A 17,419-nucleotide genomic window follows, 5' to 3' on the forward strand; every position below is an offset into this window, starting at 1 on the left:
TGAAACAAATAGCCCTTTGAACCTAACGTACTAATAAAGAATTTGAATCTAAAAATGGATCATAAGAAGGCTAAATAATTTATGACAGAGAGAAAACTGTGTACAGTTCGCATTACCTCCATTTGTTTCTGGCACTACTTGCCCCTCTTATGCAAGCCCTATGGAGTGATCTGCTTTATTACAGCAACTTTTACGACGGCTGTAAATGCGTAGCCTTGATTCTGGCTAGATCGCGTAAGATTGAATATAGATGCTTTTAATAATTATGCTATTTCACCAACAATATTCACCAATTTAATGGTAAGACTCGGATTTGGTTTAATTCAGCATCTGACCTAGTGCACTCTCCAAACAATTTCAAAATAATTCAAATTTTGTTTATTTTTAAACATGAATATTATATTCAAATATTAAAGTATATAAAGTATATTTCTTCGCATATTTTTTGTAAAACAGTGAACTAGGAAACAGATTGAATCTCGCACTTGTTAAATTTTTGTAGTCGTATAATATCTAAAAAGGAATCACGTACGGTTGACGACCACGCGCTCTTATCGATTTTTTGCAGGTGGTGGTTTTTTTTATTCCTGTTCTAAAAGTACGTAAAACACCTGGAATCACATCCAAACTTTTTCGCAGTATGAATAACCTGAAATTTATATATTTATTTATTTTTCTGATTCGATTGATGATTGATGATTGAAGCCGATGATGACTGAGCCAACCTTTGCGTGCACCAATATAACGCGTATAAAAGTTTAAAAACATTTTCAATATTTATTTAATTAATATGAAGCATAAGTTCTTACTTCATATTTTCTCTCTATATATGTGATGTACCAGCTTTTGTCAGAAATAAATAGATTGTTGAAGAATCATCAATGTAGTCGTAGCTTAAATTATCAGACGATAGTTTTAAAAAACATGATCCATTTATTATATTTCAGGAGAAAATAGCAGTTACAAAAATCTGATCTCCGGAGTAAATAAAAAAGAATAATAATATTTTGTATGAAGTTTACTGCGTCTTGACATTTAAGAAAAAGCCCCGATATTCCTTTTGCGAGTCTTTTTATAGCCTCTGGAAAGGCGGAGCTTCCATGAAATGACGTCAGCCTCGTCAGCCAATCCAGTTCGCTTGAAAATATTTCCAGAACATTCTATAACTGTACGTGTAGAAAAGGCGGGAAAAACAATTTGACTGCGGGGCTATGGATTTAATTCCACGTACTTTCAAATAAGAGAACGTCGCCATTAAAAATGAAAAGAACATACAGTTAGAATTTTAATTATATTCTTGACTATGGAATTTTATTATTACAAATATATATGTGTATGTGTACATATAAATATCTGTTCTTATTTATACAAAAATAATATGTGCATACAAATAATAATTATCTTGAAAAATGAAAAATATTATTCAAAACTTCATTAATATGCCTATTTCCGCCCATTCCGAATAATCCCAGTTAAAACATCTAAAAACTTAAGTTTTTAATTTATTAACAATTAATGCTATCAGGTTCAGTGTTTCTCCTTGTTTGCTTTGTGAACATGCAAAGACCCTGACTCGAACAGGGAGCTTACTAAAGCTGTGTCCAATAAATGTGGAAGTAGACAAGATACACAGGAAGGGTATACGAAACCCTTTATTTTTCACTCTTTACAATAATTTCCGTACTTTGGAATACAGAGACCAACCACTTGTGGTCTGAACGTAAGAATATAAAAATATTAACTAAACTCTAACTTAAATTTGGAATAATAAACAAGGGCCTACGTGGAAGATTGGCCGTATATTAACAGGAAGCCGTATGTAGTACAGAGAACTGTTAACACTACAATACGTTTAAAATTATCAAGAGGATTAAACCTCTGGCCTGGAAGGCAACCAGCAACCGAGTAAAACTGCTAAGGCAAGCGGCCTGCTTCGACTAACTCCTTCCTCTCTCTTGCTTGGCAAAAAGCCACAACTTAAGTACTTGGCGTTCGCCAGACAAATTTGCATAAATAAGTTAAAGCTTTTAATTCTGGCCGGAAGTAGAAAATAAGAAGTGATAGTAAAGATTTAAAATAAAAATAAACGTTAGTAAAACTTAAGATCCTTACAATGCCAGTGGTAATTGTGGTCATATTTCATAAAGACATTCCTTTATTTCATAAAGATTGCGGCAATTGTCTGGAATATTCCAGGATGGAGTATGGAATATATATGGATGGAACTCGAACTGTGATCTTAGTTCCCTGACGTATTAAACTAAGCGCTTTACTGTCTGTCCGAGTTCGTCTTTACACATCTGTCTATGATTATTTAATTAAATTATTTAATACAATGTTATTGTATTTGTTTGTATGTTTGTTTAATGTATATATTGTTCATTTAATTTTAAAAAAAAACTTTACTTGTTTATTTTTTGGGTGTGTATGTGCTAGCTTTAGTAATGTTACAAGGAATTATCGCAGTTCCACTTGCGTGTTCTGCTCGAGTTACCACATATACTATGATACTAGTGGTAGCATGCCCAGCTAACAAAGAAAAGCGCTATGATTTGAATTTCGCCTTTTTGAAGGCCAATAATTGATTTTTCAAATTTCTCAGCTTCGAAAATTCTAAAAGTCTCTTCAATGACCTCCGAACTAAAACGTGATGGATGCTAATTAGTCGCCACTTGGATTTGGTTGTCTTGATCTGGTGCCTTTTCCTCGTCACTCAAGTGGGAAAGAATGGCCGGAATTATTACATTTCCCTGTGCACGAAAAATATAAGGAATTATAGCATTTACCCATTCACCACTTAAGAAAGAATTAGTGATTAAGTGATACTACTATTAATTTAGAAGTCTAACAACAAAATCAGCGTTATATTTGCAAATTTTCCAGGACTAGTTTCGATGGTTTTAACTGAAGCATCTTCCTCAAATGATACTACTATCTTCTTTTACCAACGTCCAACTATATTCTGTTAGTTTAAAATAGGGATTTCAAGATCTACTGGCCTTCCTTCATTTACTATCGTAATACGTGTCGTCGTCATCTCACAGGAGGGGAAATAACTCATCCGCCGCAACAATAATCCGATGGTTACGAGACAAGTCAGAAGGGAGAGAAGGGCTATTTAAATGCTTGTTCTAGAGCAAGGATGTCAAACTCGCGGCCCACAACAAATATTTTTGCGGCCCAGCCAATATATCGGCAAACAATAATATATAATAATAAAATAACATATCGACGAAGAAAAAAATGAAATGTTTACTGCTAAGTAATTAACGATAATTTATTCAGTGTTGTTAGATTACTCACAGCGAGATGACACACACACTACTTAAATTACAAATGCATGTGAGTAGCTTGCGTTCAGCTACCTTCGGCTTCTGGGGGACACGTGCACTCAGAACTTGTACGCATCCCCCGATAGCCGAATGTGGCCGAACTCATGGTCTCAGTTTTCCAATCATAGTTTTGTACGATAGGAAAAGATCATATCATTACAAACATGTTTGACATAATTAAAGCATTCAAATGTCAACTAGTTCTTTGGGAAAAACAACTTAAAAATGAAGATTTGACGCACTTCCCGACGTGCAGCATGAACAAATCAAGTTTAGATGATACTTGATCGTATCAAAAATACTCAGAAAAAATTGCAAATTTAACAACTGAATTTGAAACGAGGTTTAATGATTTTAGTTCCCTCGAAGACAATTTTTTTTTCTTTGATTTTTCTCAATAAGTATTGACTCAGTACCCAGCCATATGCAAATGGGGGTGATCGAGATTCAATGCAACTCAAATTTGAAAGCAAAATTCATTGAAGTGGGCGTGCCTGAATTTTACAAATATTTACCAGCCAGGTTTGAAAATACTCGAAAATTCGCATATGAAATTATTTCCATGTTTGGTAGCACTTATCGGTGCGAGCAGTTATTTTCAGTCATAAAAGGTAATAAGTCTCCTATTAGAAACCGTATTAATGATGCTCACCTTGGGTCAGTGTTGAAAGTTATCACTGCAAACAAAATTTCTCCCGAAATATAAAAGATAATAGCAGAGATGTCAAGTATCAGGACGTAAACATTAAATTTTTCTTGTTCATTTTTATATAAATATATATACAGTGTCTCAAAAAAGTGATGGGACACTTGTGCTTTACAAAAGGAAACTGCAATAAAATAAATTTAAAAAACATGTAAAATTTTTTGTGGGTGTGTTTCATACTTAAATTTAGTAACAATTATTACATAACATACATTTTCTCAAAATATTAAAATATTAATTTAATAAAAATACAATTGTTTAGTACGGAGCAGAAAATGGCTCACTTAAGTGATAGGACACTACGTACTATGCAACAAAAATCGTCTGAAGTAAGCAATAAAAATATCTTTAGGGGTATTTATTTTTACTCAAAAGCAATTGCCAATAATTTATAAAATCGTCTGCAGTATTTCTCTCCAGTTTGTTTTGGAATTTTTGTGTTTTTTAGCTCTGTTTCTTTTAGCAAAGTTTCTTTTCGTTTAGCATTCATGGCTGCATGAATGCTAAACGAAAAGAAACTTTGCTTGGAATTCGAAAATTAGTTATTAATTTGCATATTGAACGTGGAAAATCTGCTAGAGAAACTACTGAAACAGTTAAATTCAGTCATTCAAAAGTTTTCAATATCATTAAACGATATAAAAGAATCATATGATTCAGGATAAAAGAAGACCTGGCCGACCATCAAAGCTATCCAATGGAATAAAGCGAATTATCGTTCGAAATATTTAAAAAAAATCCAAGAATGAGTGCTCCTAAAGTTGCTGCTGATTTACAAGCATTATATGGAGTAATTGTTAATTTTGAGACTATTAGAAGAGTAATTCGATCTACTGGATATCACGCTAGAGCAGCCAGGAAAAAATTCTTCGTAAGTGAAAAGAATAGAAAACGCAGACTGGCTTTCGCAAAATCCAACATAAATAAGAATTCTGATTACTGGAATGAAGTTATATTTGATGATGAGAGTAAATTTAATATATTTGGTTCTGACGGTAGAATCTTGGTGTGGAGAAAACCGAGGGAAGAATTTCGCAAACAGAACTTGGTGCCAACAGTAAAACATGGGGGAGGAGGAGTTATGGTATGGGGGTGTATGTCGTCCGCTGGAGTTGGTAATCTTGTTTTTATTGACAGTATAATGGATCAGTACAAGTATATTGACATTTTAAATCAAAATTTGAAATCTTCAGCACGAAAATTGAACCTTCATAACGATTTTAAATTCTACCAGGAGAATGACCCCAAGCACAATGCTTTGAACGTTAGACGCTGGCTGCTGTATAACTGTCCTGAAATAATAAAAACACCCCCACAATCTCCACAATTAAATCCCATAGAGAATATTTGGCAAGAATTGGAATCAAGAATTCGCAAACACACCATTTCTTCAAAACAACAATTAAAATCGGTGCTTCAAGAAGAATGGGGTAAAATCACTCCAGAAATCACAAAAAAATTAGTCGAATCCATCCTAAGAAGATTAAATCATGTTTTAAAAGTAAAAGGAAATCCAACAAAATATTAAAACCTTTTAAAAAGTAAAATTTTTGGATAAATATTTGATGGAAAAGTAAGTGTCCCATCACTTAAGTGAGCCATTTTCTGCTCCGTTCTAAACAATTGTATCTTTATTAAATTAATATTTTAATATTTTGAGAAAATGTATGTTATGTAATAATTTTTACTAAATTTAAGTATGAAACACACCCACAAAAAATTTTACATGTTTTTTAAATTAATTTTATTGCAGTTTCCTTTTGTAAAGCACAAGTGTCCCATCACTTTTTTGAGACACTGTATATGTTTATTATTGTATTATTCGAAATAAATCTATGTTTCTATGAATATTGATTTTTTTTTTTTCGGCCCGCCTAAAGTTAAACCTTGTTTGTTTGGCCCAAGTGTACCTATGAGTCTGACATCCCTGTTCTAGAGTAACAGATAATAGAACTTAAGAACCGTAGTTTCAAGTTCCGGAGAGAACGTGGATGAATTTTCACGTTTCTCGCACCGAAAAGTTGTTGCTATTCTTATGTAATTTTAACGCTTCATTTTTTTTTAAGTATATGTACATTCTGTAAAGAGAACTTAGTACAGACTATATTGTCGACGTTTAAAGTAAATGTAAGTATGCTGAATTCGTGCTCATTCTTTATGATACCATTACATAAGATATTTACGTCCTTTTCTTCTTCTGTTGGTATGATGCCATGTTCTAGAGGCCATGCTCATTTTTCAGAATCTTCTTCCAGTCCGCCCTCCGTTTGACTAGAAATTTTTTATGAGTAATTTTTAATTAACGTTAAAGTCTACATCAATACAGACCAACCATTCGAAGACTTAGACTTCCTCTGACCTTTTTCTCATTAGTTTGTAGTTAAAAACCTTACCCTTAAAGGGGAACTCATTCCGTAAAGGTGACCAGCAAGTTTAATACGTTTAATGGTATTCGATGATATCACTTTATAAAATTTATGTAATTCTTAGTTATATCTCTGTCGCTACAAGCCCTGTAATGTTTACAGTACCTGTGGTTTTTCTTAAGACTTTGGTTTTGTAGAATCGTCATTCGAAATGTTGGCGATGAAGCTGCCCATCGAATATTACCATCACTCCCTTAACAAAAAATAGACTTTATCGTAAGGAAACTTTCTCCTACATAACGTTTTACAATCGGCTATCGAGAGTCGATAATGTTTATATCATAGCATAGTATTTTCCCTTTTTTACCGCTAATAATAAATACAGGGGTTGGACAAAAATATGGAAACACCTTTAAAAAAACAAGTTTCTTTGCTTAATATGGTGTAGGAAACCCGTTGGCATCCAAAACAGCTTGCAGTCTTCTCGGAATGGATAAATACAGTTCCTGTATGTTTGCCAAGGGAATATTATACCATTCTTCCTGCAAAACGGTGGCAAGTTCAAATAACGATGTCGGCGGTGGATAACGAGAACGCACTTTCCGTTCCAATGTAGACCACAAAGGTTCGATAATATTCAGGTCTGGTGACTGTTGTGGCCAGGGGAGATGGGACAACTCATCCTCGTGCTCAGAAAAAAAAGTCCTGGACAATGTGAGCTGCGTGAACAGGGGCTTTGTCGTCTTGGAAGACACCATCACCATCGGGGAACAAAGTTTGTACCATGGGATGAACTTGATCGGCCAAAATGTTCACATAAGTCTTGGCAGTCACGTGCCCTGACACAGTTATCATGGGACTAGCAGAGAACCACGATATGGCTGCCCAAACCATAACAGAACCCCCGCCATGTTTCACTCTTGGCAACAAGCAGTCTGTATTATAGGCTTGAGATGGCGTTCTCCAGACGTAAACTCGGCCAGAAGTGGGAAACAATGTGAAAGAAGACTCGTCAGACCATATTACTCGCTTCCACTGCTCTATAGTCCAGGCTTTATGACTTAAACACCACCTTTTCCTGTTACGGGCATTAGCATCACTGATGAGTGGCTTCTCCATTGCAGCACGGCCAGCAATTCCCTGTTTATGAAGCTCTCTTCTAATTGTTTTGGTACTCACAGGGTTCGGTAACACAACATTCATTTCAGCAGTAACTTTTGCAGCTGTGGTCTTCTTATTTTTCGCCACAGTTGCCCTTAATGATCGTCTGTCACGATCACTCAGGACACACTTTCGTCCGCGCTGTGATTTAGCAGATGATGTTTTTCCGCTTTTCAAATATGCGGAATAAATCTTCGATACAGTACCTCTTGAAACACTAAACACCGGCTACCTTGCTTACGGAAGCACCTACCATACGTGCTCCAACACTTTGCCCACGTTCGAAGTCTGTTAACTCTGACATAACGCAATGACAACCTCACATAACAGTACTCCGACAACAACTGAACTGTTTAGCACATTTACGAAGTTGTATAGGTGGAGTCAGTAGTCAAAAACGCCAGCGCCACCTACCTATTTCATTAAAATCAATCTTTCTTTTCAAACATGCATTTCACAAGGTGTTTCCATATTTTTGTCCATCCACTGTATGTTGGTACATTCTAATTGCGTTACTCGTCTCCGTAATTTTGGCTATCCTATAACGTGGTAAGAAATTTTGATTCTACTGTAATATTCGCTCGTCGCCAGTTAACTTCCCTTAGATGACAAGCAGAGGCCCTGCATGTTCCTTCAACAGCTTTTAAATCAGCTAGATGATTTTCTTGCACCTAAAATGCTTACTTAGAGGTCATTAATCTAACGTTAACATGCGATAGTATCATATTTAAGTTTTATTGGTTCTTTCATACTGTAGTCTGTTCTTAAAATAGGCACTTGAAGACCATTCCCTCCTCAAACTGTACTTCATAACCATGGCAACAACTTCTGTAGAAAAAAAAGTCGAATCCTTTGATTGGCCAAAGTCCTCAAATCCCTTCTGTGCACATACGACGACACATGTTACAGTCGTAAATGAAGAGAGGATCGCTCGACCATGAAGAGTCTATTTTAAAATAACAGATTATAATAACATCCCAATTAGAACGACTCCAAAATATTGTGCCATATAGTTTATCCATCATTATTAAGCAATATTTTATTTCTGCTGCAAAGTAACACTAAAACTTGCTTGTTATTTACAGTGTCTCAAAAAAGTGATGGGACACTTGTGCTTTACATAAGGAAACTGCAATAAAATAAATTTAAAAAACATGTAAAATTTTTTGTGGGTGTGTTTCATACTTAAATTTAGTAACAATTATTACATAACATACATTTTCTCAAAATATTAAAATATTAATTTAATAAAAATACAATTGTTTAGAACGGAGCAGAAAATGGCTCACTTAAGTGATGGGACACTTACTTTTTCATCAAATATTTATCCAAAAATTTTACTTTTTAAAAGGTTTTAATATTTTGTTGGATTTCCTTTTACTTTTAAAACATGATTTAATCTTCTTAGGATGGATTCGACTAATTTTTTTGTGATTTCTAGAATGATTTTACCCCATTCTTCTTGAAGCACCGATTTTAATTGTTGTTTTGAAGAAATGGTGTGTTTGCGAATTCTTGATTCCAATTCTTGCCAAATATTCTCTATGGGATTTAATTGTGGAGATTGTGGGGGTGTTTTTATTATTTCAGGACAGTTATATAGCAGCCAGAGTCTAACGTTCAAAGCACTGTGCTTGGGGTCATTGTTCTGGTAGAATTTTAAATCGTTATGAAGGTTCAATTTTCGCGCTGAAGATTTCAAATTTTTGATTTAAAATGTCAATATACTTGTACTGATCCATTATACTGTCAATAAAAACAAGATTACCAACTCCAGCGGACGACATACACCCCCATACCATAACTCCTCCTCCCCCATGTTTTACTGTTGGCACCAAGTTCTGTTTGCGAAATTCTTCCCTCGGTTTTCTCCACACCAAGATTCTACCGTCAGAACCAAATATATTAAATTTACTCTCATCATCAAATATAACTTCATTCCAGTAATCAGAATTCTTATTTATGTTGGATTTTGCGAAAGCCAGTCTGCGTTTTCTATTCTTTTCACTTACGAAGAATTTTTTCCCGGCTGCTCTACCGTGATATCCAGTAGATCGAATTACTCTTCTAATAGTCTCAAAATTAACAATTACTCCATATAATGCTTGTAAATCAGCAGCAACATTAGGAGCACACATTCTTGGATTTTTGTTTGTTTTAATATTTCGAACGATAATTCGCTTTATTCCATTGGATAGCTTTGATGGTCGGCCAGGTCTTCTTTTATCCTGAATCATATGATTCTTCTTATATCGTTTAATGATATTGAAAACTGTTGAATGACTGAATTTAACTGTTTCAGTAGTTTCTCTAGCAGATTTTCCACGTTCAATATGCAAATTAATAACTAATTTTCGAATTCCAGGCAAAGTTTCTTTTCGTTTAGCATTCATGGCTGCATAGAGCTAAAAAACACAAAAATTCCAAAACAAACTGGAGAGAAATACTGCAGACGATTTTATAAATTATTGGGAATTGCTTTTGAGTAAAAATAACTACCCCAAAAGATATTTTTATTGCTTACTTCAGACGATTTTTGTTGCATAGTACGTAGTGTCCTATCACTTAAGTGAGCCATTTTCTGCTCCGTTCTAAACAATTGTATTTTTATTAAATTAATATTTTAATATTTTGAGAAAATGTATGTTATGTAATAATTGTTACTAAATTTAAGTATGAAACACACCCACAAAAAATTTTACATGTTTTTTAAATTTATTTTATTGCAGTTTCCTTTTGTAAAGCACAAGTGTCCCATCACCTTTTTGAGACACTGTATATGCGTGTAAAAGAATTATAAATGTAAAGACTATTTTATTTTCCTCATATCTTGCGCAGTTTTAATCGTGCAGTTTCCTTGTCTTAAAGCATGATGCATTTATTAAATCTGAATCTAATCAACCTTCATATTTAAACACATATATGCTGTATTGCATATATTCAGGCGCTTGAAACAGATGTATCTTTTTATTTCTTAAATTGTCGCAATACTTAAATTTTTGATTCATATGTTAAAGTGATTTTATATATGTTCCGATTGCCCACATTACCGAAATGATACAATTTATTTCTATATCGGAAAACTTTAAACGGGATTTGTGTGAGTAGTCTATTTATCGGCAATAACATTTACTGACTTCTTACAGTTGGCAAAATTTTATGATGAGTCGCTTCTAATATTAAAGTATTTTTAAAAATCTTTATTCATTACAATATTGGGTAAATCAAAAAGAATCAACATGTTACAAATAATTATATAATTATCAATCTTTGACATGTCCCCTTTACGCCGTCCCCTCTCCACCCAAAAAAATCCCAGAGTTCTAACATCACAAGTCTGCCCATCATGTGAAGAACGCTGCAGTTTTGGATTACATCCTGAATGGTACTGGACTACCTATCACCTGACAAAAAGGTCTTATGAAGAACATTTGTGACGTTTAATATATAACTTAGGTAGTTAAAATTCAGTTTGATGTATCGCATGCAAATATATACAATAATTATATTTTTTACTATATACGGTATTGTCTCCATCCTTTTCGCATGCTCACGTGGTCACGTGCTCACCCGCCCGACGCGAAATTCGAAGGTCCGGAATTCGAATCCTGGCGGGAGTACTGCCCGTTTTTCATCTTCCTGCATCTACATAACTTAATGACTCCAAAACTATAACCTTTTATAGTAGGAGGATTCTTTTTGACTTACCCTGTATTATTAGATCTGTTTCTTATATTAAGTCATACTTATATTCTTTCATGCATTCAAAAATAATTTTCTCTTCCCTGAAGGGCACTTCTCCTTTGAACAACGCTACCTACTGGGAAGCGGAAGAAGATCCCGACTGGGATAACTGCGTCATGGTAGTGGCCACACAAAAGGGTCGTCGCTGTCCTCTCTCGTCTGCCTGCAGTGATGACTCCCTCGCCCGTTCTTTGCATAAGGAGGTGGATTACCCGACGGTCAACGTCAGTCGCCGATCCCCAACCGAAAACGATAGCATCAGAGTGCCCCTCGCCCCGGACAGCAGATACCCGACCCCCTCAACCGGGACTGCGCAAAGGAAGAGGCAAAATACCCTGCTGGACACAGGATGGCATGCATGCTTCAAGAATAATAACTACGTCTTTGTGAGGAATGGCGGAGAAACACATCACAACGGTGATAAGGAGGTAAATTAAATATATATATATATATATATATATATATATATATATATTAAATATATTTCAAAGACATGGAGTTAAATTTGTCAGTTGGAGCACGGTGTCGTATGGATTTTTAAACTTCCTGATCGAAGAAATGCATTACAACGATGATAAGGATACAAACAGTCTTTTTGTATCCTTATCATCTTTTTTTGTATCCTTTGTAAATTGTAATACAAACAGTCTTTTTTTCAAAGACGTAATGTTAGGCTGCTATCACACATCCGTTTATTTCGGAAGTACAACTCTTTGAAACAATTTTTCTGCTTTGTCATAACAGCCAGTCACCACAGATCACCTTGGGGTTTACGCAGGAAACTGGTTCTCCATTACAAACAAGCTGATAGTTTTACAAAGTATGAAGCAAATAATAAAATAAATAAATAAATAAAAATCTGGAAGAGTTCAGATTTTAACGATCGCCCAAGAGGATTTGTTACGGTTTCTTACGTTCTTTCAGAGCTAGTCGTCTACCAGTCTGCTGTTGCATTCACTTCTGCTGTTAAGCACCACATTCTTCCCACTTATGCCGTATATTATTCCAAAGCCAAATTGCAAAATTTTAACAGCAGCATAGCAGCGTATGTTTGGAATTCTCGATGCAATGTCAAGTGTTGGCATACGTTTTTCTACTTTTTCAATCTTTTCTCAGTTTATCATATCAACGGTACAAAACTTTTTTTTGTGTGTCTTTTTATTATGAACGTTTTGTGCCATTAACTTTATTTATTAGATATCACGCTTTTCGCACTCCCGTCGCATAAACTTTAATTCAGCAGCAAAATCACAAAATACTTAACAACAGCATATCTTTCCGATAACGATTTCCGGCAGTCTCTCGCGCTGGAGATAAAAGTATTTTATTCCGTAACAGTGTTGCCACTGCTCGCTTTCAAATCGCCGAGTCTGTTAATCAAAAATTCATAAAAGTTTTACAAAATATGAAATATAGAATTATAAATTCATAAAAGTGTTACAAAATATGAAATATAGAATTCTAAATTCATAAAGGTTTTACAAAATATAAAATATAAAATTCTAAATTCATAAAAGTTTTACAAAATATGAAATATAGAATTCTAAATTCATAAAAGTTTTGCAAAATATGAGATATAGAATTCTAAATTGAAAATTCAAGCTTTCAGGTGCACATGTTCGAGTGTTCAAAATTTAATGGTTCTAGGTACTGTTATTTTTTCACAGTGCGAGGAACATACACACATGCAGGTTCTTCATCATTTAATTTCTTTTTAAAGGTAATACAGGGCGATAGTATTTGGTGGCACCAGTGTTAATACAGGGCGATAGTATTTGGTGGCACCAGTGTTGTCTTTACTCGGCATTTCTGAATCCGACGCTTCTATGGCTTTGGTGAATCTTCTACAGTAAAGCAAATGATTGCTGCTTTGTTTCAGTATCATAATAAAATGCAAACAAAACACAAATACAATCCCTAATCACAATATTTTTGAAATAAAAATAGGATTACTTTCCCCTTTATAGCAAAACTATTGTTTGTCACTGCTACCTTTTGCTCTGAATCCATGTTACATTTTAGCGGCATTACTTGATTTTTCGTTTTTGTTTGACTTGAATAAATTTTGGCTTCTATTGCCCGAAAAATTTCTGTTTTAAGTGAATAACGGTCAATTTAATTATTTGTGATCATAAAACCGACCTTTTTGTTTTTCTTTCAGGTAAAGTCTGTTTCACGGGTAGACCTAAAATGTGAATAAAAAGATCAGATTACAAACATTTTCCTTTACTTATTTTCATACTTTATAAATATTATTGTTCGAGTTTTTAAATTCTATACTGCCTGAAAAAAATAATTATATCAACATTTTCCAAAAACGAGCACTATATGTAAATGTTTCATCGATTATTTTATCGCTTTCAGTAAAGAATTTTAAATTAGGATTTCAGTTTTTAATGGCTTTTAAATATGACTACTATATGTGACATTATACTAAACTGAAATTAAAAATTTCCTTTCCAGTTTGGAGACAAATGGAAAGAAAACAACGATTCAGATGTCACATTCATTATTTCAACTTCAAATCCCATACGAGAAGGACAAGAGGAGAAACTTGTTGTGTCACTGCAAGATCCTAAAGCCAAAATTAGGCGCGTTGCTCCGCAACCACCTCCGGATCCACAACCAACGATCACGCCTTCAAACTGCACGAAAAAGACTCCTCAACCCAAACAAACAAATAGCAGTGGAACACGGAACAAAAGGTGTGTAATCCACTGTTCAGTAGATTTATATCAATTACTGCTTGCTGCATATTAATTACTTACGACCGCTTCTTAAATTATATTAATTACTGTTATTAATTACTATAGTAATTACTGATGCTTCTGGACTTTTATTAATTAATATTGCATTAAAAATTTAACGATACTTTTGCTTCGTGTTTAAATAAGTTTCACTCGTTGCAAATTATACGCCATAATGATATTTATTATTATGTTCGTTTCCTTCTTTAATAGATATTTTCTCCATTAAACTAACGTAATTGAAGATTAAATTTTGCCTAATTTTTATGTCTTTGAGTTATAGGTCAGATAAAAAGAAGACATCAAATTGGTTCAAGAGATTGACAACACCTGGCAGAAACAGACTACTGAAAGTTGAAGCCACTGCTGAAGAGACGACACCTATCTATGAATCTGCTTCTGATTCATCACCAGAATCCTTGGAAACTTTCGCCGCACTTCCTCATACAGTAGGCCTTCCTCCTCCGCCTTCTCAAGCAAAAGAAGTGATTGCTCCTGTTTTTTCTCAAATGAAAGAATCGAAGAAAGGAGTTGCCCCTTCTCCACCCCTAAATGAAACCCCTGTTATAGATTTCTGCTGCAATATGACTGACAGTGGTCCACACACAAGTACGCCTAAAGAAGGTTTTGATGTTGAAAGGATCTACAAAAGTTTGCCTAGAAGTGGACAAACTCCTCATAGACTTCTTGATATTAGGCATTCCGTACGCAGACGATTGCCTTATGAAGATATGAGTCCAGAAACAAACGTCGAAAATCCTTCGCAGTCATTAATCCTTCCCGTCATTCTGAGTCCACCACAGAGTTCAAATAATCCATTTAGTGGGCAATCTACAGACGTTCAGAATTGCTTAGCATTGGATATTAATTCATTGCAGAAAAGAGCCAGCTGTCACAAACGAATAGTAGAGAGCCCAAAATTTGAAAATCGTCTTCATCCTGGAGCTTCAAATACCGATATTCCATATGCTGATTCGGAAGACGAAGTTTCATTTGATGAAAGGCCTAGACCAAAATTATGCAAAGTAAGTACTATTCAATCTTCGAAGCCTGACGAAAAATCAGTCACCCAGACCCTATTTTCATTACACAATAACCGCGACGAAAAACCTGGAAGCCTTCCAGAGATGAGGTCTCAGACTGACATGCCAGTGACTTCTGAAACGAAGACCTTATCTGCTAGTGAACCAACCTTGAAAATCAAGCGAACAGCATCTTGCTATCTAAAAGAAGTATGGAGTCCACTGGAAGAAGAAGAGAATACATCTTTAAAACTACAGTCTAAGCATATTAGTTCTTCAGAAATAAAACCCTCAGTTGCTTCATTGATGACATCTGAAACCAAAACGACGCCATCCAGCAAACCAGCAGTGAAAATCAAAAGATCAATTTCTTGTTATCAAAGAGAGAAGGTATATAGTCCAATGGAGGAAGAAGAAAATAAGTCTTTGGAACTTCATGCAAGGAGAATGTTTTCTCCAGATGATTCCACCGTTACGTTTTCTCCTTATTCGTAAGTACTTTGATTTCTAAATTATATTAAATAGCATGTTAAATGACAGATATGATATTTATTTTTTGTTCTCAGCTACATGCAAGAAAAACTCTTGTACGTTCGCTAAAAGTAACCAGCAAGTCTGAGAACGTAAATTATTAACTTTGAACATTATTTGCTTAAAAGGTGGCCACCTCCGCAGAAGACCAAAACATTTTAGTTATGAGTGGTCGTCTTAGGGAGATTTTCCTGTATCTGAACATTAGAAGGCGGTAAATGTCATGGAGAAGGCATCAAACAATATATAATATATACGGATATAATAAAAAAAGAAGACTCAGGATGAATTTTTAAATTTTTCATCGTCTAGCCTTTTTTCATATTTCAGAAATTTTCTACAGTTTAAAATTTAGCGGAAAAATACCTTTTTTCGCTCAAGTATCTCCATCGTATATTATTCGTATAAGACTGAAATAAAATATTAAATCTAAATTAAGATATGTTATAATTTATTCTGAAATTTTGAAAGTTACGTTACTTTTAAGTAAGGAACTGTAATTATTATAATTTCAGGACATCATATGAACAAATGCAATTAGTTTTAATATATAGAAACGATGATTTTTTATGGGAATTTAAAATGAAAAAAAAAATCAATTAATTGTATATTTTCAGGTCGAAAAGATGTCTTTTAATAATTATCATCTTAAAGCATATCTTGAATAGATAAACTAGTTATTTAGGCTCAGTAACATGATGTTCAAAACTATAGAAGTGCTAGGGTTCTCGAACGCATTGAACACCTAAACTATGGATTTTTTCGTTCTAATTTAGCTGCCATTTCTTTTAGAAGAGACGTCTTACAAATGTATACAGAGATAGCATCGTTTTTTCCATGCCTTTTCTTTAAAGCTGTCGACGACTGTTTGCAGTTGTCATTGAATGTCAAGCATAGCTCCAAAATGTCGTCTTTTCAATTTTATTTTCAGTCTGAAGAATGAAGCAAAATCCCAGTGAAGTGCATAGAATGGGTAAGTAAGGCGAGATGATAGCTATGAACTATTTACTAAAACTGCAGATGTTTAGGGATGCGTGGGAAAAGAGCAAAAAACAAACATCTTGACAACAACGCGCAAGTTCAAATTTTCTGTTCAAAAGTCTCGCAAACTTCATAACTGTTTGAGAAACAACGTCAGTTGTCAGTTTTCGTCACTGTCTGCGAATTAATGAATTGTAAGGTGACGAGCTTCCTGGATTAGGTTTCGATGGTTGTTGGTGACCAGTGAAATAACCCGACATACTATAGTGCCAAAAATATGGTCGGTCTCCTCAGTCTGGATGAGGTTTCGAATTTTTTTAGCCATTTTGCTCATGCTTGCTCTCAGTTAACTCTTGTCATCTTTAATTGCTTTTCAGGCAACTGCCCTACCGTAGGACCCGGGTTCGAATCCCAGAGAAGACATGGATGTTTGTAAGCATGTAATATATGTGAGGCAAGGGAGTGCTCAAAATACGCGACAAGCCAAAATCATTTCGAGAGATTCGGGGTAGATGAAAAGGGGTGGGACACCCACAGACCGCCCCGGAATGTTCTTCCTCGGAATTCCGTCTGGGGCGGAAGCTTATCAGTTAGCAAGGCTCGGCGATATCTGATTTGAATAGGTGGATGCACAGGTATCGGCCTTCTTTTGCCTGTACCTGTCATCTTTAATTAATTAAATTCGATTGACAAGTAAACACGAGAGTCATTAAAAAAATATTTCCGATATCACAGCCAAAAGCCGTACGAAACACATGTAATTTCAATAGCAGATTTACTAAATTTCACATAAAATTTGATGCGAGCATGGTTTGCTACGATCACCGAA

General features: G+C 34.7%; 1 protein-coding gene across 3 annotated transcripts in view; it reads left to right on the forward strand.

Annotated features, from left to right (window-relative positions):
• Nucleotides 1-17,419, forward strand: part of LOC118197716 (uncharacterized) — a 146,838-nt gene that overhangs the window by 79,025 nt on the left and 50,394 nt on the right. For all 3 annotated transcript variants that reach the window (XM_035369248.2, XM_035369247.2, XM_085816521.1), the window contains exons 2-4: nt 11,357-11,737; nt 13,773-14,014; nt 14,340-15,569. In XM_035369248.2, the coding sequence (XP_035225139.2) occupies nt 11,426-11,737; nt 13,773-14,014; nt 14,340-15,569 (1,784 nt within the window). In that variant the 5' untranslated portion in view covers nt 11,357-11,425. The remainder of the gene's footprint in view (nt 1-11,356; nt 11,738-13,772; nt 14,015-14,339; nt 15,570-17,419) is intronic.

Source organism: Stegodyphus dumicola, chromosome 5, assembly GCF_044657685.1.
Source record: "Stegodyphus dumicola isolate Sdum_Otavi_A_Nest chromosome 5, ASM4465768v1".
Lineage (NCBI taxonomy): Eukaryota > Metazoa > Arthropoda > Arachnida > Araneae > Eresidae > Stegodyphus > Stegodyphus dumicola.